This window comes from Ixodes scapularis, unplaced genomic scaffold, assembly GCF_016920785.2.
Source record: "Ixodes scapularis isolate PalLabHiFi unplaced genomic scaffold, ASM1692078v2 PGA_scaffold13__105_contigs__length_92229423, whole genome shotgun sequence".
NCBI lineage: Eukaryota > Metazoa > Arthropoda > Arachnida > Ixodida > Ixodidae > Ixodes > Ixodes scapularis.
The window spans coordinates 34,152,256-34,177,310 of record NW_024609839.1 but is presented as its reverse complement, the minus strand read 5'-3'; the positions used below and the strand labels follow the sequence as shown (position 1 = coordinate 34,177,310).

The following is a 25,055-nucleotide window of genomic DNA, read 5'->3' as shown; positions in this document are numbered from 1 at the left end:
AATAGCGTACGTCAGTACCATGGATGAACATTACAAGAAAGCCTCTATCATACAATGGAACGCAAGAGGTTTGCGATCACGACTTTCTGATTTCAGACAACTCGTTTATAAATATAGCTTCCCCATCATTGTAATCTGTGAATCAAACTTACCTAAAGACATTCAATTATCACGGTACGAAAAATTTGACTCAGCATGCACTAATAGTGCAAGTCGCGTGACAATGTTCATTCGAAGAGATCTTACATATACCGCACACGTCGTTTCAACCCACCCGACCAACGAATACGCTTGCGCGACGATTTCAAATGGGAAAATGAAGTTCACAATAATCGCAGCATATATACCACCAAAGTCCTTATTTGACAGGCAGCATTTGGAGTCTATCCTAAATACAATGCCACCGCCATTTATTCTAACAGGTGATTTTAATGCCCATCATCCTATATGGGGGAGCATTCGGACAAACCTGCGTGGAAGGCACTTGGCAGAATTAGCCGACGATTACCACTTATCTACCATTAATGACGGAACCCCGACGTATTTCTACGGAACGGAAGGTAGCAGCTGCCTCGACTTAACATTTGTTTCGGCAGCACTTACATCGCAAACAACATGGTTTGCAGACATTGAAACTCGTGGTAGTGACCACGTACCCACATACACAATAATTAATGGATTCACCAATGTCCGAAAAACAAACTTCCTACGACGAACCAACTGGCATATGTTCGAAGAAGCAATGACGAACGAATGCAAAAATGTTACTGAACTATCTCACTTGGAAAAGGTCATTGTATCCTGTGCAGAAAAAGCAACACGTAATTTTAACGTCCCGTCCACGCAAAAAACAATTGACGCAGAATACGAGCGCCTCCGCGCTATACGTCGGAGGGCAGAACGACGATCCAGGAAAACTAAAGATATCAAAGATCTCCGCGAATTGCGCAGAGTGCAAAAGAAAATCTGTCGTCATTTTAAGAAGCTAGCTCGACATTGCTGGAGGACGCTCTGGGAAAATATAGATCCCAGAAAGCCATTATGTAAAATATGGAAGATCTCACGAGGTCTCAAATCTTCTCCTTCGCAACTGCACCCATTTCGCTCTCTGGCACTATCAAGAAATTGTTCAGAGAAAGAGGTGGCAAGCCAGTACTGCATTTTGTTGACAACATACACAACCCTTTCGAGCCAATCTCCATCTCGCATCACAGTCGAACCAGTACTTCGTGAAGAAGCTATGAACGACCTTTTCACAATGAGCGAACTCGATGCTGCACTGTCTTCAGTGAAACCTCATACCTCTCCGGGACCTGACGGCATACAGTACAGTTATTTGATACATATGGGGAAGGACGCGCGAAAGCTTCTTTTGAATATATTCAACTCTTCATGGATCAATGAAAATGTTCCTGGCTCGTGGAAAGAGGCGAGGATTGTGCCACTTCTCAAACCAGGCAAATCGCCACTTCAATTAACTTCGTACCGTCCTGTCGCGCTCGCGAGTTGCATTGGAAAAATCATGGAAAAAATGATTCACCGCCGTCTAGATTGGTATCTTGAACAGCAAGGGATATATCCAGAAATCATGCAAGGCTTCCGTCGAGCAAGGAGCTCTATCGATGGAGTCCTTGACCTTGTAACTTACATACAACAGGAGCGAGCACATCGTAAATTCACAATAGCGGCTTTCTTAGACATCAAAGGAGCATTCGATAATGTCACTCACGAAGCGATATTTCAGGCTCTCAGCGAAATCGGGATTGGGGGACACTTATATAGGTGGATAAGAAGCTACCTCACAGGAAGAACAATTTTTATGTCTACAAAAGAAGGAAATACGCCTTCATATCCGGTGACCCGTGGTGTCCCTCAGGGGGGCGTCCTCAGTCCTATATTATTTAACATCGCCCTCATTCGTCTCGCCAAAATACTGCCCCCAACCATCCAGGCATCATTCTACGCCGATGATATCTGTATATGGGCTTCTGGATCTACACGAGTTCAAGCAAAGGCAAGGGTTCAGTCTGCACTTAAGAAAATGACAACTTATCTTAATACCCGTGGACTCCAAATTTCCATTGACAAATCAGCAGCTATTGCTTTCACCCGCCGAAGAATGGACAAATACCCACTTAAGATAGGCAAACGAACAATACCGTACGTTAAATGCCACACATTTCTTGGAGTAACCATCGATAGGGGTCTGACCTGGTCACCTCATATTTTGTACTTGCGCAAAAAGCTTGCCAGTTTTAGTGTCCTTGCCCGCTTCATCGGTGGAACCACGTGGGGCGCGACAGTAAGATCCCTATTACAGATATACGTGGCCTTATTTGTCGGCCTACTTCGATATAGCGCTCCCATTTTACATGGCACGTGTCAAACCAACATCAAAGCTCTCAGAGCAGTTCAAGCACGTGGCCTCCGTGGCTGTTTGGGCCTACCAGCTTGTGCCTCGACTCTGGGCACAGTTGCCGAGGCACGCGCCACACCTGTAGAAATACTAATGATGCAGGAAACATTGAGAGTTCATCTGAGACATACTACTAATCATAGTCATCACTTACTGGCTGATCTTACTTTTAAGCGACCTCACTCAGAATATTCGATGGCACTATCAAAAATGGAGCAATACATCCCTGATGATATAAACTCGTTTACTTTTCCAACTATACCTCCATGGAGACTCCCTCTCCCCGTTGTTGAACTTGACATTCAAGGCATCAAGAAGAAATCAAATACACCATTGATAGTACTTAAACAACTCACTTTATCCACCATTGCCTGTTTACACGCGTCAAAAACTCACATATATACGGACGGATCATGTGTCAAAAATAGTTCTACCGCAAGCATTGTGATTCCATCGTATGCCACAACAAGAAAATTCAAGCTTAGCCACAAGACATCTTCAACAGCGGCTGAACTTGTAGGCCTACATCAAGCCCTTCGATTTATATTGACAAAGCCACCTCAGGCATGGACGGTGTTTACAGATTCTAAGCCTGCACTCCAAAGCATCTGCACATATCTGCGACGAAGTGAAAATGGACAAATTATTTTCAAACTTTTATGCCATCTTCAAAAATGTATTGATAGGAGACACTCTGTTGAGTTCCAGTGGATACCTGGACACTGCAAGATACCTGGAAATGAAGCTGCAGATGGAGCTGCGACTTCCGCCCATACCTTATTCCCCAACGTCGAAATACCCTACTCCAGAAGCGACGTCACTTCATTGATAAATCTCCATGCACGAAATGCAACACAAAGTCTCTGGAAGAGCTCTGCACACCATTACCCTCCTCTATATCTACTGGATGCTGACCTAACATACCGCGTGTCACGTAATTTACCCAAGCGAACGGAAGCTGTTATACACCGATTACGTCTGGGCGTTTCCTACACACAGGAATTTCTGCACCGAATCGGAAAAACACACACTCCGAACTGTCCAGGATGTGATTGTGTGGAAACTATATCTCATTTATTATGTGAATGTGCACTTTACGATGCAGAAAGGGAACTTCTAAAGAGGATTCTTTCACATCTAGACGACCGGCCATTTACTACGTCCAAAATACTAGGGGCCTGGGACTCACCACTTAAAGAGGAGAAGGCCGCAAAAGCCCTTCTGCGATTTTTATCAGCAACTCGCCTCGAGTTCTGTTTGTAAAAACTTATCTAGTGTTCATTATTTGTTGTCGTATAGAGGGCTATCCATTTTATAATTCCTGTAAGTGTACACGTGCGCAACTGGACTTCGCGCTGGCGCGTACAAAAACTCGAGTGTTTTGGGTGAACATTGGTGACAATCCAGCACGCACTTTCAGTCTCTTAGTTTTTATTGTCATATTGGAAACTGCGGTATTTTCTTAATTATTGATTCTGCCCTCACAGTGTTAATGTGAGTGCTAGTGTGTTACCTTCATCCTCCTCTACTTTTTTCTTTCCTCCTCCTTTTATCCCCTCATCCCCTTCCCCAACTCAGAGTAGCCAATCGAGGCAGGCCGCCTTGGTTAACCTCTCTGTTTTCTCCTCCTGCCCTTACCTTCTTCTTCTTCGTCGTCTTGGTCACGATCCCGATTTTTCAGTCGAGTCTGCCACCATGCTTCGAGCCTCCGCTTGGAGCATACTACATGGGTCTGTTCGTTGGTGAAACCAAGTGCCTGCTACAAGCGGGCACCCACGAGGCGTTGGGTTTAGCGCCCTGCACGCAAGCAGCAATTGGTCGATTGTCTCTTCGCCCGCTCCACACGCACTGCATACCTTGTCAATCACGCTGCTATCGTACTTGCTTCGGTATATGCGGGTACGTAGGGCACCACCACGGGCCTCTATAAGTAGTCGACTGCCCAGTGTGTTCCCGCAGAAAGTCACCGGGGCAATCTCCGTCTTCAGAGACTCGTACATGTGCATGGGAGGGTGTTGTAGCATGCCGCTCATCCAACGGTCCCTCTCAACCCTTTTCGCTTCCTCCCGCACTGTGCTCATCCACTCCTTTTCTGTTTGAGGTTCAGTGGCCAAGCTGAAGATCTTAAACCTTGTCCCAAGACGAGCGACTCGCTTCCTCGACGTCGAGTTGATATACGAATGGAGGTGAATGCACATAAAAACTCGCCTGGCCCACCGGTCTCCGTTCATGTACCGGAGACGTGTGTAGTACTGAAGCTTGCTGTTTGCCTCCCGCTCTTCGAAGGAAGACCAGCCGACATCGCCTTCTATCAGTTCATTGGCTACTTGTCCATGACACCCTAGTGCCTGTCGTCCGACTTCCCTTTGGCGCCGCTCAAGATATGTGCGTAGCTCACTAGGAACACATATGACTGAGTTTCCAAAAGTCAGCCCGGGTACAGCCACAGCCTTCCAAAGTTCTCGGGTGACAATGTACCGGTCACAGCTCCATAGGCTCCGCCTTCGCAGTATGTTCCGCTTGCTAACTGAGGACTTCCTGAGGCCCTCATGGTGCTTAGTTTCACAGGCGACGAGCAACCTCCTCATGTCTTTCAAGTTTTGAGCAGCGCTCCAGGCGAGCAAAATAGAATATTTGGCTCGCGTTTCGAACATGCGTCAATACGCTTCCCCCCACTAGAGTTTTTTTCTACTCCGTTTCATCCTAAGTGCCAGCGTAGCCGAAGCCACAAGAGCTAGCTGCGACCTTTCAGCGTCCCTGTCAAGCACGCGCTCTCGTGCAGTGCGAACATCGTTCAGGAGGACGTGCTTTTGCGAGTAGCTTCGGCTTCGCTATCACGTAAAGTGAAACATACGTGATACGTGAGGCAAAGATGAGAGGAATGTTTAATGAGACGCTGCGGCCGCGAGCTGCGTAATTCTTATTTTGATTTTGATTTTTTTCCAGGTTTTGTTATCGCGCATCTTCAGATGCTTGCATTCGAACGTGGCACGTGCAAAATCGAACGTTACAGAGCCACCTGGATGGTTCGGCCATCATAACATGGTCGCGTCTTGCGGATGCGCTCGCGCCCCCTGCCCCAGAGCAACGGGTCCGAGCGGTGTCTTCGCTGCGTTTTTATAGGAGCTAAGCCTTTTTCTTTTTTTACTTTTTCCTCAGGTAAGCTCGCTTTTTGCGAATTTTATAGAAAAGATGCATCACCTGTGGCCACTGCTGTACAAAATCATAACGCGATAGGTTAAGAAACCAAATTTTGCGGTCGATTTAAGGAGCCTGGCCGCTCCTTGATATCACCCAATAGATTGTTGCGTCGTCACGGGCGCCATTGGTGGTTTTACAAGCGCCAGCACGAGCCCGAACTTGCGCCTCTTTTTCCGTTTGCGTTCTTCAGTTTTGATTTTGTGCTCTATGATTTATTAAACCTAAAAGTCAATCACCTCTGCCTCGTCACCCGTCAGGACACCCCATAGCGCTGCTGCTCTACCGGCCCTTCCTTGATGTTTCCTGCTGCCAAGTAGCAGAAGATCGTCAAACCACCACCATCGTCGCCTCTCCACCAGAGGATCACAACATTTCGGTGCGCCACCTACCACTATATTTCGGCGCCTCAGCTACCGCTATATTTTGGTGCGTCGGCCAATCCCGTTTTTTCGACTGTTTAACTCTTTTCTGGGCACAAAAAGAGACACTGCGGTTTTTCACAACGTTCTTCTGCTCTTGCTCGTTCAGTTTTTTTTTTTTTTTTGGGCAGTATATAAGCTTCTGAGGTTCTTTGCAGTGTTCCAACACTTGTGTCCCTTCAGTTCTTTCAGTACAGTAAATAAGGCCCTGATGTTCTTCGCAGTGTTCCAACGCTCGTGATCACTCAGTTTACCAGTCTGCCCTGCAAGACGTGGCCTTTCAAACCTTCTGATCTTTTCCCCTTAGCCGGTCGCTCTGCTGTACCCGGTTTTGGACTTTACAAAATTTCATTGCATTGAGACATGCTGCCCTATACTTTGTTCACACCTAAGCTAAGACAGAGCCAAATATGCAGAAAGTTTGGCCATTCGTTGGGAAGTATAGGAGGCAAATGAGGGGGCGCAATTGGCGGAAAGCGGGCTGGGCGTGTTCCAGGGCGTGTTCTCAAATTCGAATGTGGCCAATCGGAGGCTGGAAATAATACCCTGGCGGTGGTTGTGAGAAACAAACCTAATAAGTGCGTCGGAGTAGCTCTGGGTTACTGAAAATGTGGTGCACGTGCTGTTTCAATCACAGTCATCAAAAATTATGGTGGAAGAGTGCGACTGGCGGAACGATCGACATAATCCGTGCGCAGAGGGCTTGGGATCTACCGTCCGAGCGGTCACATTCTCCCCGAGCAGAACGGAGTCGAGCGGCACATTTGTTTCTTACATCTTTCTGCATGATCATGATCGTAACATCAGAGGGATCCTATTTTCGGCCATGAAGGATCACTACACTTCACACTTACGTGCTTATTAAAACCGTATACCTATGATTAAAACAGTTTCTCGCTACTACTGCTAGGTATTATTTTAGGCTTCTGGTTTGCCAAGAGAGAATGTCAAGCCCACTTTCTGCTTCTGGTGCACGCCCAGGCTCTGCCCGCGCCTCCCATTGACCAAACTCTGTCTATACACGGCTCTGGGCTGAGACTGCAGTGGGAACTACGGGCCCGCCGAACCAATCAGCCGCCTCCCTTTCATCACCTGACCCAGTCCTCGCTGTGTGGGAATGAGCGGGAGCGTGATCATGTGGCGAAAGAGGGATGTATGACTGGTCCTTTGAGGACGTAGCTTTCACCGCAGTCTCAGCTTAGGGATGAATGGAATACAGTCAGCTCGCAAGATGGCCACCCAGCTCTGGCCTTCCAAGAAGTTGGTGTTTACAAGACGGTCGCTGTCTTCATTGGCCTCCTTGCTCGAAACCCTATGTCGAAGAACCAGCGTGCACGAGCACGCGACACGAGGCTTCATCGACGGCTGCCCGTACGCGGAGGAGCTAGCATCTTCTCCGTTCAAGACGGGTGCTTTCGGTGAATCGCAGTGCTGTGAAATTAATTGTTTCCCTTTCGGTTTTTCTTCTAAGAAAACATTTTTATCATAAATGCCTGTGACCTCAACAGCAGCCATTAAACCGAGATTTTCCTCTGACTGCGACTATCTCAAATATGACTAACTTTCCTCTGATATAAAGTTTTTCCAATATCATTTCTTATTGACTACTTGTGTGTATTGGAAGATAAGTGTCGTGTTCTGGTATATTTATTATTGTAGTTTCCCTATAGCTAATGTTAGAAAAAATATTAAGAATGGAAGACTAGTAGCTTTTCGTTCTGCTTTAATGGGGTATGGTAGCAAAATTTTAGCGCCTATTTCTTTGTGTAGACATGGTCTGCTTCATGACAGCAGCTCACAAACAGCCGTCTTTGCTGTTTGTGCATTGCAAGAAAAGCGATTTTAAAACAAATAAAACAATTTTACTAATACCACCTGGTAGTTGAGATCTGAGCTTTGTTGGAATGTCTTTCTGTCACGGGCCCATCAGGAGCTACGCCACGGTGTGGCGTGTCCGATGGAGGCGTGCGGGAGCGAGCGGCGCTTCGCGCACCTCTCAGGTCTAGTCACTGATCTCTATGTCTATTTGCTGGGTGGCGTTTTCCCACTCCGCGAATGCGGCCACTGGCGGCCATCTTTTTGGTAGAGTTATATTACCTCTAGCCAATGTGCAGCTGGTGCAGCCACTACCATCCATACATGGCAGACAGCATTGTAGCAAAAATAGTGGTGATTTATATTTCGTTCTTGACTGAAATTGCTTGACGAAACATATTGTTGAAACCCGGCGTGAATGGTAGCTTGATTTTTGAGGACCCGGTGAAAGTTTCACCAAATTGCAGCACCGGGGAAAAGCAGCACAGCACGCATCGAAAGTCGGATCGATAGAAGCATAAAAAGCAGACGCCGGTACGGCGTCTGCTTTCGATGCGAGCTGCGCTGTGCAGTGTACTAGATCCACGGCTATTTTATGGCAGCCTGCCGCCATAGTGCTGTCAGCCATATTACTATGATGGCTAGAGATAATATAACTCTAACCAAAAGATGGCCGACCATGGCCGCATTCCCGTCCATAGGCGGAGCTGGTCAAACACGACCGAGCAAATAGACATAGAGATCAGTGGGTCTAGTACACCGTACCTCGGGCATTCTCACTTGGCAGAATGATGACGCGCTGACGATAAAGCTGGCGCCACCTAGTGACGACGATCGTAATTACTATACCCTTGGCCTCGTATGGGCCCGTGACGTTGCGAGCGTGACGTCACGGGCAAATATCTCAAGATGCGTTGTGCCGACTCGATGGCTGATTTTGAAGCGCTCGCCGGAATCTATCGGTTGGAACAAAAAATATAGCCATCTGCTGAAAATACAAGCGTGTGGTTATCATTTACGGATATCATGGATCATATTTCACCCATTTCGAAGTGTTGTTCCGGGGATGTTCCAAGTTTTGACTCTGTACCCTCTTAATGTCTTTCTTGGGGTTTTGTTTAAAAAAAAATATTAGGAAAGGAGAATTTAATAATTGGCTTTTACTAGTTTGTTACGTCGTCACAGACACTATTTGTACTATTATGAGTGCAAGTTCGAGCCTGAGCTTGCGCTTCTTTTGCCATTCTTGTTCTTCAGTTCTGATGTTCTGCTCTATAATTAATTAAGAGTAATGCTATATGCACTCCGGAGTGCAGCTCGGCCGGAAATTGCTATATGCACTACGTTTGTCTCGTATAAAATGAATGATCACAATAAGTTTTCCAACCGGTGGCATAGCGTAGGGGTTAGCGTGTCCACTTCGTACGTAAGTGGACGCAGGTTCGAATCGCGGTGGTCCTACCTTTTTTTTTTTTTTCCTTTTTTTTTTTTTTTTCTTGAACGTTGTTTGGCGAGGCATTTGGCGATAGTTATATTACTTTTTTGCGATGAACACTAAAAAAAACAAAAAAACACCGAATGTTGTCGACGAAACTTCGCAGATCGGGAACAGCGGGGGTTGGGTTGCCGGCTGGACGCCGCGAAGCGGCGTGTACTGGTTAACTTTTCTAATTAGCAGCCGCATACTGTCGCCGCGAAGCGGCGTGAACGCAGGCGGGGGGCTGGGTTAACGAGCTCCCCAGTGATACACGCGCAGTTCGAAAAAGGGTGGCCCGAGCGGCATGAGCTCTCAGCGTAGTGCATATAGCAATTTCCGTCCAAAGTGCACTACGTAGTGCATATAGCATCGCTCATTAATTAAACCTAAACCTAAAAGTTAATAACCTCTGCTTTGTCGCCGGCAGGGTTCGCACTGACTGTGAACCCCGGCCATTACTCGTCTCCATCAGGTACCCCATTACCTGGTTGCCCTACCAGCCCCTTTTGCATATCTCCTGCTGCCAAGGAGCAGCCTGATCATTGAACCACCGAACCTCCAACATTGTTGCCTCTCCGTCAAAAAGTTACTACAGGCAGGCCCGTCCACTTTTGGGGAAGCTGTGTTCAGAGCTGATCCGCCTGCTGTTGGTGCTGTCCTCTTGAAGTGCCTACTGTTGTCATTCGTATACCATCAAGTGAGCAGACGATTTCAGGGATCCACCTTAGGCCTAAACTGCGCCCCCACATAGTCTGTCCCACACCAAAAGGATGATTGCCTCCCATGTGTGGGGACGAGTCCAAATGCATATAGACAAAAATCAATCTGGGATCTGATGTGGTAGCCAAATAACAGTTAAGAGGAATACTTCCTATCTTTTGCTGAGTTTCTGCAGCAGTGGAACTTCCACTGCAGTGGGGAGTGCTTGCAAGCCTGGTTCCAAGACTGTGAAGTTAAACCTCATAAATGCCCCCTTGTCTCCACATATCTCCATGCTTGGATAACCCGATAAACGGCGGGTGATACAAAGTGGTGGTGGGGTGATGTACATGACCGTTGTAAAAACTATTTGAAAACAGTACTATTAATCTGGGTCCGTTGTCAAACACAAGTGTCCTTGGCTGTCCAAATCAATTAAGAATGTCGCACTGGGCTTCCACTGTGGTCTCGGCCGATGCTTCTATCTGCTTAGTGTCCGAGTGGACCACGATCAGTATTACGTAACTCTCCAGCAGTACGGCATAATATAAGCAATGTTCAGCGTTTCTTTGTATCCAATCAGCTGACCCGAACCTGCACCACGGGCATTTAACAGGACTGGGCACATGTTTCGCACCTTCTTACATGGTCTTAAATCTCTTTGTCAACACCGGGGTACCAGAAGATAGTGCGTGCCAAGCTTTTCATGACTGACCTGCCTGGATAGGTGTCATGGAGCATAAGATGAAGATTTTAATGGTCATGGAGCATAGCCTCCTGTCGCTGACATAGTCAGCGACAGGGCTCGAGAGCGAAAACTAAAAGAACTTGCATCCGCAGATAACAACAAAGGAGAGAGCCGAAGCTGAAGGGGCGGATTTACCAACAGCGAAGTCACCGGAGGAACGCTGCCACATCGGACCGTTCAGGACAATCGCCACCAGAGCAGTAGAGCGACACCAGGACATCATACAGAGGAGCGCCCGACGACAGCTGCCAGTCAGCGACAGGGCTCGAGAGCGAAAACAAAAAGAACTTGCATCCGCAGATAACAACAAAGGAAAGAGCCGAAGCTGAAGGGGCGGATCCACCAACAGCGAAGTCATCGGAGGAACGCTGCCACATCGGACCGTTCAGGACAATCGCCACCAGAGCAGCGACTAGAGCGACACCAGGACATCATAAAGAGGAGCGCCCGACGACAGCTGCCGGTCAGCGACAGGGCTCAAGAGCGAAAACTAAAAGAACTTGCATCCGCAGGTGGGAAGATTTTCGTTTCCTACTAAATTCAGAGCTAATCCCTGTCGCTGACTGACTGACTGACCGTTGCGAGTGTTCACGAATATGGGTAGAGCAAACGATCTTGATGAAAGGTGTTTAAGCTGTAAAAAAAGTATTGAAGATAACGAGAAAGAGAGTGTGTTAAAATGTTGCGAGTGTCACTTTTGTTATCACCTTGGAGCTTGCTCGGGTACTAGCGAAAGCACCTTTCGCGGAAAAAAAACGGGATGTAAAGAAACCTGGAAATGTCAAACTTGTCGGGGAGCGAAAGTGAGAACTAGGAGCACTACGGATGATACCACAAACATACAAAAACAACTGACAGAAATGACAAGGATGTTGGCAGTACAAACGCCGCTGAAACAACAAGTAGATGAGTTGATGACTGTAAAACAAACAGTGCTAGACATTGAAAAATCTATGCAGACTATGTCGGACAAGTACGACGAGGTGTTAAAGCAAATGACGGAACAAGACACCGAAATTAAAGAGCTGAAGAAAAGAATCACCGTGCTCGAAAAGGAGAAGGCAACTGACGAAACGTCACAACTAAGGAAAGATTTAAACAGGCTGGAGCAGTACGGAAGAATGAACAGTCTAGAAGTACATGGGTTAGTGCAAACCCAGGATGAAAACTTGCTCGAAAAGCTGAATCAAATTGCTGACAAAATAGAGGTGCCTAGATTAAAAGTTGATAGCGTCGAAACGGTGCACCGGGTTCCAAACAAAGGCAGCAAAACGCCCATGGTGATAGTGCGATTTATCAATCGTAATGATAGGAACGTGTGGCTACGAAACAAGAGCAAGTTGAGGGGCGGCGATGATACCGGCACTATTTTTATCCAAGAAAACATGACTGCACAAAACAGAAAGACGTTTTTTGACGTAAGAGCGAAGGCAAAAAGCATGGGGTACAAGTTTATTTCGCACAAAGAAGGTTGTTTCTATGTGCGAAAAGAAGAAGGCGCACCAACTATCCGGATTGAGAACGAAAGGAACCAGGAAAAAATAAAGTAAGTGCAATGTAAATACAGCCGCTACAGTCGATGGGTGACATGGAAAGAAAACAAACGATTTCATCACTCAGGGAATGGTGGAAAGAGATTTCACCAGGAGCAAACGAAACCAGTTTCACTTTGTTACATGTAAATATACGGAGCTTGAAGAAACACTACAGTGAAATGAACCTACTTCTTGATCCATTCATGAACTCTATTGATTGCTTAGTCATATCTGAAACGAACATAAAAGACTGCGACGAAGCATTATTCCAAAATAAAAGTTTTGAAACGATTACAAATAACAGGAAGAACAAGCGAGGAGGTGGAATCATAGTTATGGTCAATAAAAAGTGGAATATAAAGAATAGTAAAAAAATAACTTTTTCGAGGGCAGATGCAGTACAAATAGATATTGAGAATGAAAAGGAACAGATACAAATTCTGGCAGTATATAGGGCACCTCAAGGAAATATAGCAGAATTCATTGACGATACCGATAACTGGATAAAGGTAGAGAATTCGAAAAATTTAATAATTGCTGGAGATATAAATATTGATATAACTAAGCAAAGTAATCTAGTAGACAAGTACCTAAATTGTTTGGCTGAACATGGACTTCAATCAATGATCAAAGATATTACGAGAGAAGAAATTTTGGGTTTGCAATTGACAAGATCATGTATTGACCATATTTGCATTAGGAGCAAAAAATACTGTAAAGCTCACGTCATTGCTGAAAAATTAGCCGACCACTACTTTGTGGGAATAGCAATTCCAGAATTGGGTATTCCTGAAAGCGAAAGGGACCAAGTAACTACATATATCAAGAACGCAAAAGTAGATAAATACGTGAGAGAGATAAACTGGGAAAGCATAGCCAATGAAGAAGACCCCGAAATTATATACAATAAAATAAAAAATGCGTTTACGGATATATATAAAAAGTCGTCTGAACAGGTCACCGTAAAGAAAAGGAAAACAGGGAACCAATGGGTGACCAAAGAAATAGATCAACTAATCAGGAAAAAAAACAAAGCGTGGCGACTACTTAAAAGCAGTCCAGAAAGCAGCCAACGCAAGGAAGCGTACAGATCCATAAGAAATAAAGTGACATCAATAATAAAAAAGGAGAAACGAAATTATTTCTGGAAAAAGTTTGAAGACACCAAGGATCCATCTCAATGTTGGTTTGTAATTAATCAAGTACTGGGTAGAAACACTAGACCGTCAATAGATCAAACAATCAAAAAGAACTTTGGGACATACTGGAATGATGGGAAAATAGCAAATGATTTTAAGAACGAATTTATACAATCAATAGAATTACTTTGCAATCATGGATACCAAAATGAAACAGAAACTAGAGCTAGAATTGGAAACTCAATGTATCTCCCTGAAATGACCGAGGAGGATCTAGTAGAAATAGTAAGTAACATGAAAACAAACAAAGCAGTTGGAATCGACTTGATCAGACCGCGCGACATCAAAGAAAATGTAAATATAATTAAGACAGTATTGCTAGCATTGTATAATAAGAGTTTGGCCATCGGGAAGGTACCAAGTGGTTTAAAAACAGCTGTGGTAAGACCGATTTACAAGAAAGGGGATAAAAAAACTCTTCTTAACTATAGGCCTGTCTGTATTCTTCCAGTCCTTAATTACATAATGGAAAAATATGTCCATAAAGCGTTAAATGGCTTCATTAATAAATATAAACTATTAACAAAAACGCAATATGGTTTCAAGACAAATTTAAGTACAATTACTCTACTAGAAGACTTTAGTGATTTCGTAAATAAGAAACTAGATGAAGGAAATTATGTGCTAGCACTGTTTATAGATTTTTCTCGGGCATTTGAAACAGTAAGGCATGAAACGCTAATAGACAGACTATTCTCTTTAGGTGTCAGAGGCAAACTATTAGACTGGTTCAAGGACTACCTTTCTGGTCGGACTCAGGTTGTCAAGATAGCAAGTAGCTTCAGTGAAAAGAGACTAGTAAAACAGGGAGTGCCTCAAGGGACTGTATTGGGACCTATATTGTTGAATATATATTAACGATATTGTGAATGTTCATTTAAATAGCGTGTTGTTTCAGTTTGCAGATGACACCGTTATTCTGTATGCAGATAAAGATTATACGACAGCCGAAAATAAAATTCAAGAGGATGTTTACAAATTGGTTAAGTGGTACAAAAAAAATCAAATTATAATTAACACTAAGAAAACAGAGTTGGTGTGTTTTAGAAGTCCACAAAGACGAACTCAAATGAAAGGGAATATAAAGATACATAGTGACTCATGTAAACATTGTAATTGTGAACCCCTTAAACTAACTACGAGTGTGAAATACCTAGGACTATACATTGACGAGCAGCTCAAATGGAACCAACATGTGGAACACATCTGTAAACGACTTAGATCAGTTGCAGCCCAATTATACCACCTAAGATCGTGTTTACCTCAACCAATATTAAAGATGATATATCATAGCTTAGGAAAATCAGTCTTAGTATATGAAATTTCTATATACGGGCACTGTGCAAAGTATTTACAAGATAAAATAAATTCTATCTTAAATGAAATAGTAAAAAACTTGTATGTAGATGAAAATAGACCTTTACATTACATGTATCAACATTTGGATATTCAAAAACTTAGTGACTTACTGGAATTAAATATTATAATTCAACATCAGTTCAGCGATAAATATAAAACAAAGTATATACCGATAAGAAACCTAAGGCCTAAAAATTTATTCCAAGAACCAAAGGTTAAGACGAAATATGGAAAAGCAGTCAGAGCATCATATGTACCTAGAGTGTTCAATAAGCTACCACCAAGAATAATAGAAATTACAAAAATAAGCGAGTTAAAACGTGAGTTAAAACAATGGTTTATTAACAGAAAAGAGCTGCAATAAGCAGAAGAGAAGTCTACCAGGGGTTGGAATCTAAATTATGTAGTATTGTGTGTGTTATTTTGTAGAGAATTATGGAGTAAAGGTGTATATATGTCTTGTTTACATTTTTTTTTTGTTTGTTTGCAAGGAACTGAACAAGTGTAAAAAGGGGTTTGTTATAAGTGACTAGAGCTCTGTCGCTGCCCTACGCACAAGCCGCTTAGGCTTATGTGGGGTATGAATCTCTGTAAAATTGTATGTGGAAAAAGATGAAATAAAGAATATTATTATTATACTGATAATGCCTGCTCAATTGCCAGTTGCCAGCTATCACCACAAGGGTGCATCGCTTTCCTATCCAAGGCAGAAAATGCGAATGAAAATAAGCCTCTCTCGGTGCGTTCTTGTATTCTTGGTGCTATTTTTGGCATTTGCCGTGGTACCTATGAGCAAGAACCTGCCAAGGCTGTCATTTCACGCGATCCCCAAGCAACACCTGGGATCATGGAAAGTGACTAAAGTTTATTTTGAGAAAGGACTGTGTCCTAAATTGGACCTCCTATTTACTTAATAGTGTGCTGTAGGGACCTTTTTGTGACGTACTTAAAAGAAGTCCTGTCTGGTCCTCATTCGTGCGTTCTGCTCAGGCTCCACTCAAAGCCCAGTTTGCTCAGGCCTCCCTGGTGTCAAAGCTGGATGAGCCCTTGTACCCTTCCAGGTCCTGTTTTGGTGCTGCTTGACTGGCTCTCACTGTTTACCTACACACATCTTTCTCGCACTGCTCGAGGTATATAGTGACGGGCGCCTGACAACAGGCACAGCACGTCATTGCGAAATATGAGCCCTGGCACAGCTAACACCTTCCACAGTGCTTACGTGACTTAGTAGCGGTTGTTCCCCCAGAGGACCCTGGCCGTCGTAATTCCTCTTCACCTTCTGAACTTTAAAGCAAAACCAACTGTGCAGCGAAACCAAAGCATGCATTACCTTTCAGCATTTTAGCACCGCTTCTCGGCATCATTGTCGTTGTTGCATTGCTTTGTTTGTTTGTAGTTGAGATGGTGATATCACAACACCTTCCTTGTCACTCATGGTGCTTGCAGTAACTTTGCAGGACACGAAACCATTCAAACTGCATACAGCTGACACTGCAGTGGAATGAAGAAACATGCGGTTGCCATTTCTGCTTGCGTCGGCCAGCTCCCTGCAATGCGACATCGGGACGTGCCATGTCACAGTGTCATAGGACGCCAGCTACGATTGATGTGGGAACCAACATACAATGCCTGTCTTTGTCGTGCACGTGTTTCACATCTACTTTCCCAACTGATGCAATGAAAAGAGTTTTTGTTGAAGGCTACCGAGTTGGCAGGTTACGACCGCCTGAGCATTCAGCTAATTGGTGATTTCACTTGGCTACTCGTTTCAGTGGAATATCTAATCTTGATTCTGTTCGTCCATAATCTATTTATTGGCTTGTTTGCTGGAAAGTAACTCAGTCGGTCTATTTAAGGAAGCCTCAGTAGTAGCCTTGACAATTTTTTTTTCTTGAGACCGAGATAAGGCCACCTAATTTCGTTTTGAGCAACCCACCACACTGCAGAGGAGGAATGACCCAGATTTAGCATGAAGTTATAGGTTTCACATGAGCACATTTCATTTGTAGTTGAAAAAGAGGTGTCACTTAATTAAAAAGACAAGTAAAAACATTATTAGGTATTTCGGTTAAAAAGTTGTGCATACTTATGCTCAGCTTTCAGTATTTTGGGCACATTTGGGTTTGTAGCTTTGAGTTTATCTATGATAACTATTAGTTCACTTGGAGCATGTAAAATACATTGGTTTTGACAGACAACCGCACTTAGGCATCCCTCATATGTCTGAGCTGTGCCTGAATAATTTTTTTTTAGCTGAAGTGTATTTCTCACTTGGCTCGATCAGAATCTACTTCATGTACTGAATGTCTTTTTAGAGGGTTGCATCGCCACTGGAGACTTGTGCGCTTGTGGGTGTTTGGTGAGTGGCGTCACCAATCACCATGAGGCCCGAGCCGAGCATGGGTCCAGACCCCCTCCATGCCTGGCTGTGCTAGGTGTCCCTGTGTCTGATGAAACTGGGGTCTTGGCAGTTGAGCCAAGCACTGGCTAGGTTTCCTTCAAAGGCCCCCCAGGTTAGGCAACACACCACCCCAGCCCGCACTCCGCACAAACAGGTGTCCTGCGTTGGCTCGCCCAGGATGATTCGGTCAGTCGCTTTGCTTCACCTCTCCTTTCTTCCGACGTTCTTCTCCATCCCTGTTTTCAACCTCTCATCATTCTGATGTAAAATAATTCTTTGAAAGTGAAGAGGAATTATATAGCCCATGGGTGTTGGAAACCACCAGGGTGTGACATGATGACACCAAATACTTTACTATGAAAATATCTCACCCCATCAGAATCCAATGGCCTTGGCACGAAAAGGCTTTGCGTGGTTGGAACGACTGGATGTGCAGCAGCCTCAGGGTTTTTCTCTTTGAATAAACCGATCTCACCAGCCAGTTTCGCTATAGCCGCCGCTGCCACAATGCATCAAAGGAACTTTAGTCTTTCTGCATATGGGAGAACCGCGCTGGAGCTTTGCACGTGACGAGACGACAGGAGCCGTCTCGTGCACTGCCTCCTACCTCCTGTGAACTGAATTTATGGCGGCATCACGCATGCGTGGAACGCTTAGTGAGATCTGTCTATTGGGACAATTGATGGCAACAATAGTTGACTGTTGCCATCTTTGGTTACGGACACCTGGAGCACTAGTCGGGACTCGGCAAACCCGGTACCTCGGTGTGCCCATGGCAGCCCTCTCCCTTAGTGCGGCATGACTGCTGTATAGCGTGGACGGTGTGATCCTCATGCATTCTTTCAGACGTGTGGTGTCTACACCGCTAGGAGAGCAACATTTGGCACGGTGGGTGTGCTGGCGTAAATTAATGGGGACAAAAGTATTTTTCTTGGTAAAGTATTTGGTGACACTCTCAACTGGCATGCTTGCAGCCGGGCTAGCAATGGCCGTGGTAAGGTTACTCGCATCCCCAATGTCACAAGACGTCTGTGGCACATTTCCATGACTGCGTTGGATGTGCTCGCAAGAATGGGAGATTTACAATATACAAATATAGCAATTAATTCAAGACTTATATTAAACATATTTTTAATGAATCTGTATATGCTTGTAGTTTAATTTCATTATCACTGCAGGGTCAGAAGGTTAATTGACAACAAAATTTGATTGGTGTATTTTTTCTGGTTTTGTAATTTATGGCTCCAGGTGCATCAGCAAAAGACATAGGCACAGTTGCATGTTATCACTCTAAAAGTTTGGGTCTATACAGCATGAACTAATTGTATTTTTGGATAGTTATCATACCAAAAATAGCATGTTGCTATTTCAGCGGTTGCTGCTCGTGAACTCAATAGACTGAAATTGCAGCTATCGCGACTCCAAGATGTAACGAGAATTCAGCTGCTCGTCAGACCATGGCCAGGCGGTGGAATGGATCCTCAATCCTTTGGGGGGCGTGCTTGTTGGTTTCGATTGTGAAACTTCCAAAATTGTGTTTGCCTTGCGATGTCAAAATGTGGAAAAAGATTTTTCTTGTGAAGCCAGTCTAAAACATCTCTGTTTCTTACATTTTTACAAATTTGTCACCTTGTTTTTTTTTGTTTTTTTTTATAGTGATTTAGGACTGCTGTGGGCAACCCCAGAGCTCACCGCCGGGCACAGCACCTCTTGTGGCGAGCACCAGCAAAAAGATGCCCGACAACCCACAAGACCACGTATTGTATGCAATAAATCAGTTGTCGTCTTTAACCTGTCTCGACCACGACGTGCCGGCAGCGGTGGGATCCAGTGTTTCCCATTAGAAGAACAAAGGCTATATAAAAATGATAGGAGACGAGTGAACATTGCAGTATGCGCTTCTGCTATTTGTATTGCAGCCACCAACAGCTTGTCAGCCACCCTTGAATAGACCCTTTTCAAAAGCGTGTTACATCTATACTATGTTCACCCCGCCGGACCAATCAGCCGCCTCCCTCTTATCGCCCAGTGACGTGATTGCTGCGCCATTTTCGCCAAACTGCGCCAAAGTGCTTATTCTGCTACACTTGCTACATTTGACGAAAATGTGAGGAATCTGTGCCAACATTGCACCAGAACTTAAGTTCAATTAAATAATACTGAAAATATAACAGCTGCAGGCCTTGCTACCGGCGTGAATCGTTAGTGTAGGTTCGTGGCGGGCTTTCGGGACTTTTGATAATCGCCTCGAATAACGTACTATTCGATTTGATTTCGCACCAAGCACTGACAGTACTCAGAAGTTTCGCAACAAGTCTCGTGTTCATGGTCTGTTCTGGTGGGTTAGTTAGCTTTGTTGAGTGCGCTTCTCACGGCATAGTGGTGTACTGCAGTGAAGCAACAATTGCGAACTAGGCGTCGCGATGTTGCGTGTCTTGCTTCGCCGCAGCGCACCCGCGTACTAAGGGGAAAGGTACTCTGGAGTGAGATGGGGTGCAAGAAGGTATATGTGAACTCTTGTAGGTTTATTTTTTATACTTTGTTTTTTTGTCTGAATTAAGAATTGCAGTTTTGTTATAACCCCCCTTAGAACTTGAAGGACACATAAATGATTGTATTTTAACATTTCTTCAGTGGGATTTCATACCTAATTTAATCATTCACGGCAGTTGGCGCTGTTCTTCGTCAGTCGTCTTCTTGTTACACTCTTATACCCTTGTTACACGGGCACACTTAACTGCAGTTACGCTAAACCACAATTAGCGCTCAATACTTGCCGACAACATTCTGCGGCGATGCAGTGAGAGCTAGGGCGAACGTGCGCTTGAGCATCTTGAGCACCCATCAAAGCAGTGCACGCGCTCTCTTCACTTCTTTTGAAATAGCTGTCCGAGGGTATAGTGCGACATCTGTGCTGCCACGTAACCGCAGTTAAAGCTGAGTTAACCGCGGTTAAGTGTGCCCGTGTAACAGGGGTATCAGAAAAAAAGGGTATAGTCGGGTGCATCAGGCGCTCATGCACCCTATTCCTGAAAGACGCACCCTCCGTTGCCCAGCCAGTGTGCTTGTACACCTACAATCAGCATCCCCTCTCCCTTAAAAACTTCTAGGTGTACCAGTGCGCCGCCACGCTAGCCACGCACCCCGATCAGCTTGTGCTTGGATTCCCACATGGGGGTAACTTTTTGGGTTGGGTAGTTTCTTAGGGAGTATGGGGCTTTCCTGTTCCCTTGGTATTGACAGTAGACTGGACGCTAGGCTTGTTTTAGGCCAATCGGGTCTCCGGGTAGGATCACGTGTCTACAGCCTCCAAGCTAGAGATAAGGCAGAGCACGGCACCTGCCTGAAGGCCAAGACCACGGATAGCACCACTGCGCTATTAACTTTGGGTCGAACTTTCAAGAGGATATAAGCGACAAATCCTTTCATTGTTGGGTTTCCCCTGAAGATAAGTCTTTGCGAGGACGCCCCCTTTTGGCCTTGAAGGAGCTGCACTTTTCATGCTCATTTCGTTTTCTTTCTCTCCCTAAGCTGAAAGCATGGAAGAAGGCGCGCAGTTGCCGGACAAATGAACCGGAGGCTTTTTTTATCCCTCGACTCCTCTGTCTGAGCGCGGATAACGGCACAATCGTGATCATGTGGTAAAGGTTTCAGGGATGACGTAGTAGTTTTTTTCGACCTCGAAATGTCTGCTTCCCGGCCTAGTTGCCTGTGTGCTGTGCTGCGACCAGCGGGGCTGCAGTAGATTTCGCCCGTGACGACGTATTCGAGTGTATCAAGATTTCCAGTGTTTGAAAATTCCTACGCGTATATCGGCAACACGGATTTCTTCAAAAAAAGCCCAAGGAATCCATGTGATTTGTTTAGTGTTTGGTTCGGCAAATTATTGCTTCTGCCACATCGTGTTGAATCTTCACGGACCCCTTCCTCTTTCGTTTTTGTGTTTGTGTGGTTCTGCAGTGCCCGTCTCGACATATATATCGGATTACATATTTCAAGTCCGGTATTCTCCTCGCAAGTGCACTGCAACCTACTCCTTTGCAACAACTGATCTTTCCGTTCCGAATTACCTCTAGAATTAGGCAGTGTCTATTTTCTAGCAGCCGGGAGAATAATTTCCCCGAAATTCTATCGGCAGTCGCCTGCCATTAGCTGTCTACAATCAGGTGAAAACTGCAGGTGGAATACTGGCTTTCTTATTTTCCTGGCGTTTTGTGAAAACACGTTTTTGTTGATACACGTTTTGTAGACACCTTTCCTCGACACTAACGTTTCATCGTCAGTCGTTACGCAAAATGCACGCTGTAGGGACATTTTGTCGCGCGTGTATCTCTGAGGCGCGTGCTCACCGACCCAGCCCATCCGTTCGTGCCGCTTCGTGGCGACAGTCTGCGGCGGCTCATTATAAAAATGTTAACCCACCTGTCCCACCCATACACGTCACTTCGCGGATACATTCTGGGGCGGCTCATTACAAAAAAAGAAAGGAGAGAAGCTAATATAGAAAAGCTAATCTGAGCTGTCGATGAAATGTCGTTCGATGAATTATGGCGACTGCCGGTGGAATTTTGTGGAAATAATTTTACCGGCTGCTGGCAGAATGGACACTACCTAAGACTCACCCCCGGTTCTTGAGTGCTTAGTAATCTTTTCAGTTGTGTAACGGCTTCTTTGTACGTCTTCAGATATCACGAATTGCGTGCAAGTTTGTACTTGTTTACGGAATAGGCTGTCTAATAAACTTTTATGAGATTTGAAAGCAAACCCGTGTGTCCGTTTACCTGCCTTTTTGCAATCACCGGGGCGCATAGATTTTTTACTGTTTTCCTTGATGTCTTAAATAGATTTATGAAGTTATGAAACGGGTGCAGGAAGTGGTGTGACCATGCACCTTTGAATCGGGTGCATCTGCGTTCTCTTCGAATGTAGTGACTGTAGAAAGAGGTGTAACAGTACACTATTGAACGGGGTGCTCCTGTGTTCCCTTCGAGAGCAGTAGGCGTAGAAAGGGGAGTAATGGTACACTTTTGAGCGGGGTGTATCTGTGTTCCCTTTGAGTGAGGCGAGTGTATGAAGCGGTGCAATGGTACACCATCGAGTGGGCTGCATCTGTGTTTTTTCATTTCATTGGGTGTAGAAAGAGGTGTAACCGTACACCATTGAATGGGGTGCATCTGTGTTCCCTTCGAGTGAGATTTCTGTAGAAAATGGTGTTCATGTGCACCACACCAACGGGCGTACACATACTCCCATATTTGGGGTGCACATTTATTCCCTCAAAGGATATGTAGTATATGTGACAAGCACCTACACCTCCTCTGGGTGTACCCCATAACACCCTTTTTTTAGAGTGTACCGTGTCTGGCGCTTCCACAAGCAACTAAGCAGCTAGTGTTTGTTCTCCTAATATTTGCCGTCTCTCCTCACATTTGCAGTGATATAAATGAAAATGAAGTGTGCAGTTATGCTCCAAAAGCTCTTTTTGCTTCTTCAAAATGAACTTTTGGCTGCTCCAACAGCTGCTCCAAAATGGCTATGACCAATCACATCACTGCTCTCATCACCTGATCCAAAGCTTTGCACGTGGGTATGGCTGGGAGCGTGATGAGTGGCAAAAAGAGAGGCCAAAGACTGGTGCAACGAGAACGTGGCTTCCACCACAGTCTTAGCTTAGAGGTGAACGGAGTATGGTAGCTGCAGCACCAATTATCGAAGTCTGCCATTGTTTGGGCACACACTGTGGCCGATCTTGCTTGATGTTACAGAGAAGATCGCCTCATCTCAATTAGCCTTATGCGTCATTGCTTGGTAGTCTGACAACACTGAGAGCGTCACTATTTTAATGTTAGCAAGCGTTGTCGGTACTGAAGCACAGTGGAGGGCATTGTGCGATGGCGCGGCAGCTGTGTTTTCCGCCTTCTGACCATGTAATGTGGACGAACAGTTTAAGCAACCTACCCCAACTGTCTGACGAAACTTTCAGAGGCCTGTGCACACGCTGTCGACAACCCGCAGTGTGTAAGCTTCCACAGCCAGGGTGTCGGACCGAAATGTTTTTTGTTCCGGTTCATGGAAAACGGTTCAGCTTCGGTTCAACACCGGAGTGAAAAAATAAAGGTTCGAACCGGTTCGTACTCATATGCTACAAAAACACTTGACGACAGCAAAAGATAAACTATGCATATTTTATAAAAGTGTTACATATAAAAAAGCAAACGCTCACATTACTCTGTGCAACGAACGAGCTAGTGCTGGGGCACCTCGGGACGTGGGTGAAAGCTCACTTCAATGTCAGGCAGCTGACCGAAAAAGCTGGGCATCATGAAGCATATGCGGGGAAAGACGGAACCTCTGAGACGATAAGAAAAACTTCAGTACAGAACAGGCTCGCTCCATGCTGACCTGGGTCGCAATCACTTCCAGGGCTACTTGCACCAGTGCATAGAGTTCTGGATGGCGTTCCTTTTTCTCGCAAAACTGCAACAAGTTAGCGTCTTGTGAAAGCCTCGGCTCCTTGTCTAGCATTTCCAGGAGGCATGCTATATCGAGCGGGCTACTGGAATCTCGAGCGTACACACCAGCCTCCACTTCTCTTTGAGGAGCGCTTCCAGGTCGTCTTCCGGATCTTCTGAAGCCGCCGAAGTTTCAAAAGAAAGGGCAGAATCTTGCTCGCATTGCAGAGCTGTTATCTGGCTCTTAGTCTTTGTCAAATGCAACGTGGCCCGGTACTTCTGCTCAGGGGTGAGAAGAAGGCGGTAGCGGGGATTCATGTACACTGTTGCACAGAAGACATCCGTGTCAAGAAGTTGTCGCTCCCTCTTTTTCATTGACTGAACCAATGCCTTTGCTAACGGCGATGATATTTTGGAAGTGTCCATGAAACATCCCAGCCATGCTCCGTAGAAATCTACAACAGTGAGCTGTTCCTTCTTTAATGTCTTTGTCACCACTTCTGCCGGGAGAAGCGATACTGCGAGCATTTCGACTTCCGCTCATACATCCTTGGTCCACCTGGAGCTCTCTTCTTTTGAGAGGAACCATCTAGTGAAGCCTCTTAGTTCAGGTAGCCTGGTGAGTATATGCAGCGTGGACATCCACCGCGGTGGACAATCAAGCACTGGTTTCTTCAACCCTAGCTTTCTGATCGAGGACTTAACAGATTGTACACGTCGCACTAAACATCGCAACACCCTTCTGCGTGTAAGTGACTTGTCCTGTAACTAACACCCATTTGGGTGTAGCAAAACGCCCTAAAAATGGCGCTATTCCTAACACCCCTAAAATAGGGTGTTTTCTCCTAACACCCTTGAAGGACAGCGTTATTCCGAACACCCTTAAGTTAGGGTGTCATTCCACTGTACACCTTTCTGTTAGGGTGTTATGACTGCGCAGTACGCCCTCTAAATCGGGTGTATCACCGCCAGAAAGAGGAATGAAAAAAGGCTCGATTACCAACACCCACAAATTAGGGCGTAATAACCCAAAAAAGTGCACAAAAAAATTACTGCAAATGCATGGTTCACTTTTTATGTTTTGATCAAGGTTCTAACAGGTTCTACAAAATTCTTTATTGACGATTGCATACAGGTCATCTGGCCGCAGCCATGTCTCTGCTTATGCGAGCAAGTTCGTGCAATTACAAGCGTGCCAAAGGGCAAAGCTACGTTCACACGGACGTCATCAAACTTGGCGAAGGCAAGACTGAAAGAAATAGTTCTCTTTTATCCTCGCAATTTCACCACGACCAAGACGCTTCTAAACCAATGGCGGTCCGTGCGTGTAAGAT

The 25,055-nt window shown here is 45.2% G+C and overlaps 1 protein-coding gene across 1 annotated transcript; it reads left to right on the top strand.

The window, feature by feature from the left end:
• Positions 1-2,056: 2,056 nt before the first annotated feature.
• On the top strand, positions 2,057-3,929 carry LOC115308815 (the record flags this gene model as incomplete). The annotated part of the gene is made up of 1 exon (XM_040505159.2): positions 2,057-3,929. A coding segment is annotated over one exon (1,623 nt), but the record flags the coding sequence as incomplete, so codon positions are not given.
• Between the last annotated feature and the right edge of the window lie 21,126 nt (positions 3,930-25,055).